Source organism: Ambystoma mexicanum, chromosome 7p (genome assembly GCF_040938575.1).
Source record: "Ambystoma mexicanum isolate Mex_15411 chromosome 7p, UKY_AmexF1_1, whole genome shotgun sequence".
Taxonomy (NCBI): Eukaryota; Metazoa; Chordata; class Amphibia; order Caudata; family Ambystomatidae; genus Ambystoma; species Ambystoma mexicanum.
This window is the reverse complement of record NC_090939.1, coordinates 659,252,395-659,265,845: the sequence shown is the minus strand read 5'-3', so window position 1 is coordinate 659,265,845 and position 13,451 is coordinate 659,252,395. Positions and strand designations below refer to the sequence as shown.

The 13,451-nt window shown below is 43.8% G+C and overlaps 1 protein-coding gene across 2 annotated transcripts in view; it reads left to right on the top strand.

Annotated features, from left to right (window-relative positions):
* RNF149 (ring finger protein 149) overlaps nucleotides 1-13,451 on the top strand; it is a 175,945-nt gene that overhangs the window by 125,357 nt on the left and 37,137 nt on the right. For both annotated transcript variants that reach the window (XM_069636717.1, XM_069636719.1), the window contains one exon: nucleotides 12,883-12,979. In XM_069636717.1, the coding sequence (XP_069492818.1) occupies nucleotides 12,883-12,979 (97 nt within the window). The remainder of the gene's footprint in view (nucleotides 1-12,882; nucleotides 12,980-13,451) is intronic.

Sequence of the window (13,451 nt, the reverse complement as noted above, 5' to 3'; positions counted from 1 at the left end):
AAAGTAACGGATTGTGTTTAAATGATGTACATTTTTATTGGTTTCTTCTATCAATGCTTCCATCAATTTGCCACATGGATCCTGGCCCCTTGTACATTCCACTGGCCAATATTTCAAGAAATCCGGATCTTTTCCATCCCTACACCCCTCACACTTACTACAGACATCAGTTGAATTATTGTTGACTTGTATACAAGTCTTTTGTGGTGCCTTTAAGAAATTCGACCAAACATGGCCCCATGTTTGGTGTAGATCACCATGTCTTCCTCTTGATGAGGTCCTTGAAACAGGCACTCGGGTGTCTGCATTATGATGCATTTAATAGCTTGCCTCCTTTGACGGCATCAGGAAGTAGACACAGACAACTGAGTAAAGCTTGGGTTACAAAGAGGGTGGCAAAAGGCTTAACTTGCCCGATGCTAAGGTGAGATTTCACTACCTAACTGAAACTAATGATAGTCTGTGTCAGGAAGTAAAATGTCTGTGTCCAAAACCTATACTTGCCATCACATCTACTTGTATGTGATGTGTAGGGATGTTGGCAACAAAACGAGAAGTGTTCAAATAAAAGTTCATAGCTTCTTCCAGCTCTTGGTTGGAAAAGGGGTTTTGCCTTCCCCAAGATTGCGATAGTTCACTTGGTCAAAACGAAAGATTTCCCTTCCACAAGCTTTCAAGTCTCTCAATGTTCCAAAATAACACAATTCTTTGGGATACCTACGAGTTTTTCTGGCAGAATTGCCTTTCACCAATTTCACCAGTAACAGAGTTCAGTTAATTTAATATTAGATCACACAAGCTTTCCTTAATCTTCAATCACAAGCTTCTAGGTGAGTTAAATGGCTTTTTCTTTGGGTGGGTGTACTCTGTCTAGGCACAGTTGTCAGACTGCACGGCCCACCCATTACTGGTCACGCAACAGATACACCTTGCTGCTTCAGTTACACTGCCACTGTTTCAGCTTCATAGGGGTATTGGATTTTTCCTCTTGGATGGAGCTTTCTCAATACTTGCTTTGCCACCATTCACTTAGTATGCTTTCAAATATTCTCAGAGCTGTTGCCACTCCTTACTCATTCAATGTACACAGTTCCTTATTTTCTTATGGCACTTGCCAGTGCTTGTTCTCTTCAGTTTATACAGTTAACAATTTCTTTATATCAGGCCATTTCACCAACTACTTTCTTTCGGTTCAGTATTTAAAAAAAAAAAAAAAGGTTTCAGTTCATTCCTTTCATTCACATTGAATAAAGCAGCATCAAATTCCCACTTTACTCTTCTACTGGGAATTTGCACCCTGTTCACAGGCGTTTTCGCAAGTTCAAAAACCTCTGTTTCCCTGGCCCTTTCTTGGCCTTATCAATGTCATTTTGTTTACACTTAGATATTCACACTTTCATTCCGTTTTCTCAGCCTTCAGGTTATGGTACTGTCAAAAAGACTTTATTTTATACTGGACCAGCATTCAGATTGCCCAAACGGCCCCTCACTCCCTCCCTCCCATCCTCCCTCACTCACGAGCGATCTGACATGCAGAAACCACATGGTTCACCCCACAGTGTCCCAGAGTCATTCAGGCTCCTTTGAATCGCCGGGTACGCTGTCTCCAGGTGCTGTTCTCCGCGTCAGCAGGCTTTCTGTGACTGTTGCTGCTCCCTGCTCAGCACGCCCCTCTTCCAGGATCTCCACCGCCTTAGTTTTACGGAGAGGGAGTCTGTCCGACTCTGAGGGGAATGCAGACCAACTCTTCTATCGGAGACCTTTCTAATGCTCCTGCCACATTCTGCTATGGCTGCAAACAACACTGCAGCTCCTAGGCGCTTCGGCCACACGTCTCCCTGGTCTCACCTTTGGCTTCTCCTGCAAGCGTTTGACAAGCCATCTCATTAGCCTCACCGGAGTGAGCCATTTATACCGCCCCTTGGGCGCCAGGTGCAGGCAATATTCCTTGACTGCATAAATCTTGGTACTCCGCATCCCTCTTCCTCGCCCCAGTATTAGTGGTGTTTTTGTATGTCTGAGTTAATAAAGAGAGGATGCTGGACACTGGGTTGTCTCTTCCTCGTCTCAGTACTTGACTGGTGTGCATTCTGAGAGTGTTTACTGGAAAAATTGTGAGATTGGTAACACCCTATAAAGGCCTGGTGGATATTTGACTCTGTATAAAAAGGAAATGGGGGCATTCCGTGTCTCACCCAAGCGTGCCTCATCACCACTCCCCAAGTCTCCTCCACGCAGGTGATCCTTCATCGCATATCCACCCCCAGCGTCAGGCTCCCTGTCCATCTGTGAGGAGGCTATATTGGGGAATGAAGTGAGGACGCCCTCGGATTCCTTGCACTCCTTAATTATAACTTCCTTAACCAGGCACAGTACTAGAAGTGGTGGTCTTAGACAGTGATTTGTAACTCTTATAGCTCAATCTAGCACACAATACCAATGGGAATGGAGTCTTTGCTGGTCTATGTGGCAAGCCTTCGTTAAGGCCATTTCTGACTGCATTGAGCCCATTTCACAAAGGTTTGGCAGAGGAGCAAGTGAGATTTTGGGGTTTTCACCTGCACCGTCTACTGTATTCCGAAATCCTTCAGCTGGAGCAAAGCAGATGCTCATGCGTTTTAGAGTTTTTCAGGCCATCGCAGAGATGCGTATAGGATTTCCAGATTGGCTCCAATTGATGTATTTGTGAATAAGTTATAAGGAAGTAGGTGCAAATCTGTGATGCTAACGAGCTTCTCCTACCTTGCTCCTGTGCAAATCAATGTGAATTGAGCCCTTATCTGTTCCCATATGTTGAACATGCCAGCAGCCGTTTATACCATTGATGAAGGGGCTGAGTGAGGGGGCCAGGGAGGGGCACCCACACACCTGGCAAGTATTCAGGGAGAGGCATATAGAAATGCAATACTTAATCTTTTGGTGGGACTCAGTAGGCGGCCACAAGTTCATTTGTGTTCCACATGAGCCAGGGGATGCCATGGAAGTTTTCTCAGATTATGTGTATTTGCACCTTCTATAAATTGTGCATGTTGGGCCACTCAGTGATCTAATTTGGAGACATGGATTGCAGTATCTTTAGTATCCTGATGATGCACAGATCTACTACTGATTACAAAGAATCTGGAGACCACCTGCTTAGCCGGATGGGGAGAAAACGGTTTAAGTTTACCCATATTAAGGTGGTAGTGATGAGTGTGGTTCTGAGGTTTGAGCTGCCATCAATTAGTGTTATTTCTCTACAAATTCTCCAGCATGTGGTCTTGCATGGATTCATATGCTCATGAATATTCCCCATCATCAGGCTGGGAATCCTCGGTATAACGAAAGCAGTTTAGCTTAAGACTGAAAACTGTCATACTGCCCCCAGCCAATGACGCTTGTCCGCCTAAGCTCCACCCCTGGTGGCCATCTTGTTGCTGTTTTGAGAATATTTTTGATGGTTTTCTTCCATCTCTTCTTCGTCAACCGTCAAGCAGTGACTACCATCAGCGGGGATCCGTTGTCGGTGGCAAGAGTCTTTTTTCGTCATTGGATCTTCTTTCTGTGACTTCGACAAGGCCAGGGCTTGGGCCTACATCTCATCTCAATCATGTCTGATGTGGCGTAGAAGAGTCCTGAAGAACATTTTCATTGAGCATCGGCACCTTAGTGCATTTGTCATCGCCTGGCCCACTGCTGGAGGTTAGTGGCTTGGGTCAAGCAGGAGGCGGCCTGGGTTTAGTCATGCTTCGTCCAGGACCGGCTTGTCCCATAAGCGTGTACTCGTGAGAAGAGGTCGAGGTCCTTTGAGGATGCTCGCCCTGGGAGAACCAAAAGAAGGCCAAACGTCACGCTCCATCTGCTCTGTTGAAGGTCACACCGGCTGCAGGATCAAGTTCGGGAAGGGGCCGTTCTCCGTTGCCGGCTCCGTCGACAGGTAGACTACTGGCTGATGGTTTCCCTCCGTCTGCGAGGAAGTTCTGATCCCCTTCTAAGCACAAGTCTTCGATGGGCAGACCTTCTGGTGAGCCGTCAGTGGCATCTCCATCTTCATCTGCGACACAAGCCCGTCAACAACAATCTACTATGACCACTACCTCGTTGACAGCCTCCTCGTCAACGACCAGGACCACGTTGTCGTTGGCCAAGACCACTGCACCGTCGACTATAGTTTGGTCAACATGCTTTCGTTGATGACCCAGTCGACGAAATTGGATATTCCCTAGTCGCCAAATTGTTTCAATGTTCATGACGACTAATCCAAGGGTCTCTTTACCTGCAAGGCCCCTTGTCGGCGGCTCTCATTCTGCAGATTCCCATCGTCGCCTCCTTCCTGAAGAACTCTGGTAAAATGAGGGATTTGCTGAAACCGTCAGGGTTTCTGCCAAGGGCATCTCCTCCAGCTCCTGTGGGATTGCCAAGGAGATCTCTTCACATCTATACCATTTCTGATGAGGACCTGCTGGAGGATTTTTAGTCTGAGCATGAAGGGGGCCAGAGACCCATGTCCCAGGGGGGTTCTCTGTAGGGTACCAGCCGTTTACCCTGTATGGGGCCTCAGCCCGGCCCCTGCCCCGACTGCACTGTTTGCACCCACTCGTGCACCAAGGGATAAGTCACCGGAATTACTGACCACCCTGCATTCTTTGGTGGCTGAGATTGAGCAACGGTTACCTACTGCTCGTGTGCCTGGACTGGCCGAAGTCCTCCCAGGCCATCAGCCAGGATCCCTTCCAGGCATCTGCTGACACCGCCCCATAGGACACCGGGCGCATCTGTATCTGGGCATGGGTCCTTGACCACTGTGGCAAAGGAGCCAGTTCACACCAATACCATGATTACTGACACTGATGGGTATTAAGATCATAATCTCACTGACTGGGAACCTCCAGATGTTGACGGGCCTGCCAGTGCCTCACCACCTGACAAAATTGCCTCTTTATACACCATCACCAACCCGCCCAAACACTTCAATCTGGTGCCAGAAGAGAGGAAGGTTTCCTTTTTCAATGGGCCTCAAGGAAGACCGCTGTGTGGGTCCCATTGTTCAATGACGGATTGGCCATTATGAATACTCAAAATACCATGCCATTGAAGCGAGACAGGCTGAAGAAGAAATACCTGGTCCTGGATCCAGGTCCAAGCTATCTTTAGTTGCAGCCTTATCCAGACTCGGTGGGGGTCTGCTGCCACCAGGAAACTGTCTTCCAACTCTTCGTCCATGGTGACTCTGGTATGGGAAGAAGCTGGATGCAACTGGCAAGCGTATCATTTACATGGCTGCTTCTACCATCAAAGCCACCAGCGCCTTTGCCATCCTGTCCCGTTACGACGGGAAGCTTTGGTATAAGCTCGGGCCTATCCTGGATATCCTTCTTGATGACAAGAAGGCCCAACCCCTGGCCCCATTTCAGGAAGGAGAGGTGGCTTTGGATCACGCCATTACAGTCGCGTTTGACATTGCAGACTCTGGGTTCCACCAGATGGGGGGGGTGGGGGTGGCCCTCAAGTTTGACATGCAGTTCAAGGTGGTGGACATGTCCTTTGAGACAATGTTGTTCTGGAAAGCAGTAAATGACTCTCCTGGCTCTAAAGACTGACAGAGACCGCATCCTCTCTGGGGACCCTGCAGCAAAGTAGGTTGCCCTTATGTTCCAGAGGGGGAAGAGTTTCTAGGTCTTCCAAGGGGTATTCTACCCCTACCGACACCACCCACCCCCCTCCTCCTGCCTCCACCCAGGAAGCCTACAGGGGTTGCTCCCAGCCCTAAGGCCGTGGAGGCCAACATAGTAGTCATCCTCAGTTCAGGACGCAGACACCGAAGCAGGCTTGAACTTGCTGTGGGCCTACGCCCCCATTTTCACACTCCAGTGGGAGGCTATCAGACTTTGTCAAGCAGTGGAGAAAGATTACCATGGACAATGGGTTCTGGATGTTCTTCAGCAGGGGCACACTTTAGAATTCCAAGACTGGTGCCCAGCATTCCTCCTGTCGCACATCAAGAACTTCCCATGCCCACTGCTACAGGAGGTTCAGGCCATGTTGAGAAAAGCAGCAATAGTGCCGGTCCATCTGCACCTCCGCGGCTCTGAGTGTACTCCAGATACTTTCTGGTAAGGAAGAAGTCAGAGGGGTGGTGACCGATCCTAGATTTGCAACACCTAAACAAGTACCTGAAGTCCCAAAAGTTCAGTATCGTCACATTGCAACACATGCTTGTAGCAAATCTGGCGTTTGTCTATGGTGTTCCCCTGCTCAACTTCTGCAGGGTTGCTACGTGGAGGTCTACCCACAACTTCACGAGATTCTACTGCATGAACAGGGATTCCAGGGAGGAGTGCTATGCAACCTGTTTGAGGTGAGTCCGTTCCATTGTTGTGTGTTGCTTCGCTGAGCCTTGCCACCTCCTGTAGTTGTCTATGTACTGCTGCATAATTGTATTCATGAGAATGTGAATACATGCTGGACCCACTGCTGAAGAAGGGACACATTGCTTACCTGTAACTCTTGTTCTCCAGCATGGGTCTTGCATAACAATAATAACAATGTTGCACAGCAAGTGATGGTTCCTTGCGCAAACATTGAAGAATTGATTAAAATCACGCTATCCAAAATCTTGGTTTCCCAAACTGAACCGAACGGAAATGAAGCTAAATCTGCCTCTAAGCTAAATGCAAAAATATCAGCCCCTTGTAAAGTCGATACCCAGAAAAATGTTGCCCTATGCTTCAAACGCCTGGCTGTGCACTCGCTATCTTTTAGATGTCGACCAGCACCGGCTCCGCAATATTACTTGAATCGAGCAGCTGTTCTATCTATATTTAGCGAGTTGACAGAGCTTGATGATATTGGATCTATTGACATCGTACAGGTGGAATTTACGGATCGAATAAAGTGGGCAGCTGTGAATTTATGGATAAATTCTAGAGTGGTGGTTAATGCCATTTGGGCCGCAAAGACCCAGCTTTTCGACCTGGGATTTATAGTCTTAACAGGTTTGGAACCCATAGACTGCAGCGCATTGGATATCACCAAACCAAATATACATCAGCAATCGAATAGAAATCAAAATGCTCGCATAGCTAAATGTCATTGCAACCACAAAGATTTGCAACGTTGGCATTTAAATGGACATGACACCACTTTCTCCTTGATTAGCTGGAATTCCAGAGGACATAAGCACTTAATGAACAACCAAGATATCTCATTACTAAATTACGATATTTTTTTAATACAATAATCCTGGTTGCTACGTACTCCAACATGGGATAATCATAATATTGTACACTCTCCAGCTGTCAAGGGGAAATTAGGTCGTCCTGCCTCTGGCTTGCTAACGGCTGTTAGGCAAAGTTCTGCCTTAAAAATCCAATCATGGTTTTTTCCAAATTCCCATTTACAAATGACCAGACTGACTGGACACAGTATGCATTGTGCACTTATTAATGTATATTGGAATCCTTTGAGTATCTCAGACGATGGGTTTTTGGACTCTATGTAGCTTATTTTACTTGATTGCCAAGTGGATACCATCATTATAGCTGGAGACTTTAATCTCCATTGTCTGGGTCCTAAAAGTAAATCTGATATGGGTCGCCTTGACAAATGGTTGAGCCTTGCGGACTCCAGAAATGTATTCATGTTAAATGGTTTGACTGCTATGGATATTCCACCTAGAGCAACATGGCATCGTGCAACTAGCGAGGCGATAATTGATTACATCTATGTCAACCCCATCATGCTAAGTAAAGTAAAAACATTTCAAGTTATTGACATGGACGCTAGCGACCATAACATGCTCAAAATGACCTGGGTCTGCCATCAAAATGAGACCCAAGAAACTTTGCAATATCTAAGAGATTCTACTTTTGTAAACACAGCCAGGAATAGGTTAACCTGGTCGCAAGAATCCTTAGAAGCATTTAGAGCTTGTTATGAGGCCCAATTAAAGTGCCAGAACCATAGCGAAAGATGCTCAACTGTAATTTATCATGATCTAATGCAGTTGTTTCAGCCAACTTCCATCACACATAATCTAAAACAAATTCCACATTTACATATATTCGATCAGGAATTGAAAGCGATGAAATCGATAGTTCGTGCTGAAAAAAGAGAGGCCTATAAACTCCCTCGTGATGAGAGAGCAACGATACTCGCTCAAATCAAAACAAGATACAGGAATTGGGTGAGAGGTAGGCAGGCTAAATTGTACCAAAATGACGGGAGTACCATGTTAAGAACTCTAGCCAGTAAGAATTCGGCAGAATCATGGAGACTAATTAATCAAGCCACAGCAGGACATCAAGTATCCATTCAGACAAATGATGTGAATGAAGACACATGGGTTCAGTTTTATTCTAACCTTTATGCTCCATCATCTGATACTGTGAAGACTGTTAAACCTTTGCATCATTTCATGTTTGATCTCAAATTTGATAGGGAGGACATATTATTTTTCATCAACCAAGCTAGTGGCTCAAGAGCTCCTGGCCCAGACGGGTTGTCAAATATGCATCTTAAACAACATCCGACAATCTGGGCTGATATACTATATGGAATATAGTATATCAGCCCATATATAATATGAATATTATTGACACGCAGCTCACACTTGGAAATAAGCCATTGTTGTACCCATTTATAAGAAAGGTGATCGGTCCAATCCGGCCAGCTATAGACCAATCTCCTTATTAGATGTGCCTGGGAAAATCTTTTGCCGCCTAATATTGAGAGATTTGAACACTTGGTCCAAGAACAACTTCAAAAGGGATCCCTTTCAATCAGGATTTATTAGTGGGCTGGGTACACTTCCCAACATTATAACCATTAACATGCTAAAGGACCAGTATGCAGAGCGGAAGCAATCTTTATATTGCGCTTTTATTGACTTCCGTTCTCCATTTGACTCAGTAAATCGTGATTTTTTTTGTTTCAAAAACTAGATCTGCTAGGCTGCCCTACTTCATTATTAGCCTTGATAATTAATCTCCATACTGACACCACTATGCGTATTAGGTTAACTATGGAAGGCCTTTTGTCCTCATCGTTCAATACATATGTGGGTCTTAAGCAAGGCTGTATATTGACGTCTTTTTTTGTTCAATTTATTTATTTTAGACATGGGTACATTTTTTAGGCAAGTTACATCTGATGCTCCTGAGCTGGGGGGACAGCGCATAGCATGCCTTTTGTATGCTGACGATCTGGTTTTAATATTCCAGACCCCTAGTGGTCTCCAAAATTTACTGGGTGCCCTTACGACTTATGTGAAGAATAATCATTTAATTGTGAACTTTGACAAATCACAAATTATGATTTGTAAATCACACCGCAAAAACAGAATATTTAACTATCCATGGTCGATTTGTAATGTGCTATTGAAAACTGTATCGGAGTATAAATATTTGGGGCTTATGGTGCCGAATACAAGAATTGATTATCTGTATCAGACTAACTTGCAGGTCAAACTCTTGAATTTGATCTCGCAAGCAAAAATTTTGCATTATAAGTATGGTAAATTTACGCTGAAACACATCCTACTTTTTTATGAGCAAAAGGTAGTACCAATGTTGATCTATGCGGCGGAATCAAAATTGCACTCCAGTGATGAAATGTGGAACAAACTAGAAGCCTGCCTCTGGAGAAAAGTATTACACCTTCCGAATTGTACACCCATGCCTATTTTACGGTTTGAGTTGGGTTTGAACTTGTTAGCATCTAGAGTCAAGTGGCGAATGTGTGCTTTCTTTCGCAAATGTTTATTGGGGTTGGAAAATAACATTTTGAGTATGGTAGCTCACCATCTAACTAAATCGAAACATCCCTTTCCACTCACATGGCGAAACCAGGTATTGACTATTTTGTCTGATGCAGACAAAACTATTACGCTCCTGCTTGAAAGACCAGCACAGGCCAAAACTAAGTTTTATCATTATGCCTGGACACTAAATTCTGAAATTTGTCTGAAATTCAAAGACTTCACTAGAGATAACTTTGGTCATAAAAAGCTCGGCCAAGTGGCGAGCAATTTGCTGAAATGTCCTGCACCAGTTATAAGAAACAACTTCCTACGTTTTAGATTAAATCTGTATTTAACTAGAGAAGTGCTTAGTAGGCGTCATATAATTCCTCATAATTTGAAATATTGTCGTTTCTGCGAGTTGTCTACAGAAAAGGAGACTTTGCAACATCTAATCATCTCCCGTACCAATTTGCAAGAGTTACGAATTAAACATTTTGCTCATGTACTAAATCTGTATAATCAATATGATGAAATCCGATTTGGAATTTACTTTTTGCTGGAACTAAGTTCTCCATCATCAAAGCAATAGTTCATTTCCTTGATGCAATTTTACCTTCTGAAATTAATATGTAATCATTTATTGTTACTAATTTTAAAGCGAATAGAACTAATTGTACATCTGAGAAATGAGATTGTATAGTTGCCCATCTTAATTCATTTGTATTGTTTGTTCTCTTTTATTATTCATTTTAATGTATCTTTCTTGTATTTTTACTTATTTCTTTTTTTGAAAAGTTGATTAAATTCAGCTGTATCAAAATAAAAAAAATAAAAAAAAAACTTTTCCCTTAAGCCGAAAGTACACCACCTTTTTTTTCTTTTTTTGAGTTCACGGGTCTAATCATGCATGGTCGATTGGCCAAACAGGCCTTTTCAACCTGAGGAAAGTTAAAGGTTTGCATGCTCTCTTGTTTGACATTGAATCATTGGTCCATCCATAGTCGTTTATGCACATTTTGACATGGACACTATTCACTGGAAAGGTCTTTGGGCAAGACGAGGAAGCTCCAAATAATGCACTTTGTACTAGTGATGATCTTTGATCAAATCCAAATTTGATATGACCTTTTAAAGTGTTGCAGGTATTTGGGCCTCTGCATTTACAGCCATAATTTGTATACAACAAACTATTGATGGCCTCTGATCCTCTTAAGGATTTGTCCTAGCGAACCCTAGGGTATAACACCAAACTATGCATGGCCATCAAGTCCCACACCAGAAGTATGTACCTCTAATCTTATACCAGATTGGCGATATTACCCAAGTACTGCAATACATGGCTCAACATGCATTGAGATGCACAGTCAAAGATCCCTAATCCTATTTGGGAACAACAGAGTTGGGCAATTGAATATACATTAAGAAAACATTGTTTCATACAGCCTAACCTTCCTGTTGCTACAATATTAACTGTAGCAGTCCTGCAGAGTAGGTATTTTCCAGCTCTGGACCTTTTTGGTCGCTGTTTGAACGTTGAGGGTGCAATGTAAGAGAGCCATCCACCAATACGTGGACTATACTCATGTGCACCAGAATGAAAATCCCAAAGGACATCAGTCATCTCTTTGATTACCTAGCCATCATCTAGAACTGGATGTCGGCTGCATACCCCTAACTTCACCTAGCCAAGACCCAGTTCGTCCTCATCGCTCTCCCCACCCCCTAATGAACAACTTGTCCAACAATGGTTCAGTGATATGCAACCCGAAGGATTTAATCCGCAACTCTCAGATGCAGCAAAATGTGCATGCTTCACCATTGCCAGTAGCCTGTCCTTCCAGAAACACATAGCCAAGAAGGCCCAAACAGCTTTGCTCCAAATCTCCACCCTTTGCAAAATCAAACCCTACATCCGGACCATAGTGCAGGCCCTTGTGGTCTTGCAGATTGATGAGGGGGTAAGGGGAAATGCCCTCCTGATCGAGTTCCCAGCTGCTCACTTGGCTCCCCTAAAAGCAGTCCACCAAGCTGCAGCATATCTTACTATGGGCGTGCAGAAATGGGACCAAATCGCCCCAGTCCTACGCAAACTACATTGGCTTCTTCTCGAGACCAGAATAATGTTCAATGTTGTATGTATCATCTACAAAGCAGTCACGAGTAGTACACCAGTGTACCCAACAGCTAAGCTCCACATAGCTGGTGGCACGTGCTCCTTTAACAGCAAATCAACCAACTAGCTTGTATCACAACTAGTCCACAATTAGAGGACAGCAAACCATCCTTCTCATGTCACATCCCTCTGGCACTCCTCCAACGTAGACTTGTACACCCCCATAATTCGCCAATTGAAACAGTTGTGATACTTGTGTATAGGTGCGTTATGCCATATCATATCAATTTAACAAAACTCTCAAACCGTGGCTTATTCTACACCACTTGAAGGTGGACTAATCCCAGTGAACGCATGGAACGTATCTCGCAGTACTGGGCTACTGTTAAAAGATGCCATCCCAAACTCTGGTTACTCAAACCTTGTACAGTGCGCGGCTGTTTTCGAGCTAGATCTGCACTTTCATCAATAAAAGTTGATAAATTATGAACCACGCATGCTACTAGTTTTTTTAAAATTAATGTACAATGTGTAGCCACTATACTTTAGGTACTTTTTTGTATGCGTTTAAAAAAAAAGATCTTTTTTTTCAACTTCATGGGGGAATCTGATAAGTTAAACCTGTTTGGATTTAAACCTCCGACATGTGGGTTGTGTCACCCTAGCGACAGCCGGATGCAATGATCCAGCATGCTTTGCTGCCCATTCTATCAAAGCATCTGGGTTTACATCCTTAGGTGAACATGATTGGACTTTACCTAGAAATCAGTCGTGCCTTGCTCAAAATGGATTTCTTCTACAGTAGTCTTAACTTCTTTCCTCTTTCATAAAATCACATAACGTTGGTACTGTAAAGGTGCAGGATTGCATGCACTACATCCGGTTTGATTTTTGGAGAAAACACAGGCTTCGAGCCTTCTTGGTACATTGGTCTGAGCAGTCAAACATTTTTGTTACCGATAAACAATATATTGACAGTTTTCGATCAAGCGAAATGCACGTTTTTGCACTTAACATTTTTTTTTAACATCGTTTTATTTTTTTCAAGGCATATATTTCATCGCACATGCATTGACCCATGGCTGCTTGAACACAGGACCTGCCCAATGTGCAAATTGGATGTTATCAAAGCTCTTGGATATTGGGTAAGTGGAAGTGGCTGACTCATTTTTAACGCTGTGGCTAAAAGATCTGCATGATAAATTATTGGGTCTGTAAAGGTGCTTATTTCTACTCTTATCACAAGTCAGGTGAAAGACCCTTATTTTCTTAAAATTTTATCTATGGAGCTGCATATTTCACTATTTGCGTGCTAGTAGCTAGTTATTAACCCTTTGGGAAAGTAAAATAAACCAAATGGTGATTAATATAGGGCATGCTGATACCTCCAGTGTTTATTTTCTCCTAGTTAAGGATGGCTTTAGAATTGTGCCTGCCTCTGTACTGTGATGTGGCAGATGACTTGAGTGTTTTGGTTGGCCCATCTCCTTTTTAGCATCGAGAAGCGAGAGTGTTTTCACCCCTGTTCATTCTTGGGCTACTTTGAGACTTCCCAAGATGGACTTGGCCTGGGAGAGGTTTCTTCTATAAGCATAGTGTGCCTGAGAGAAGGAAGAG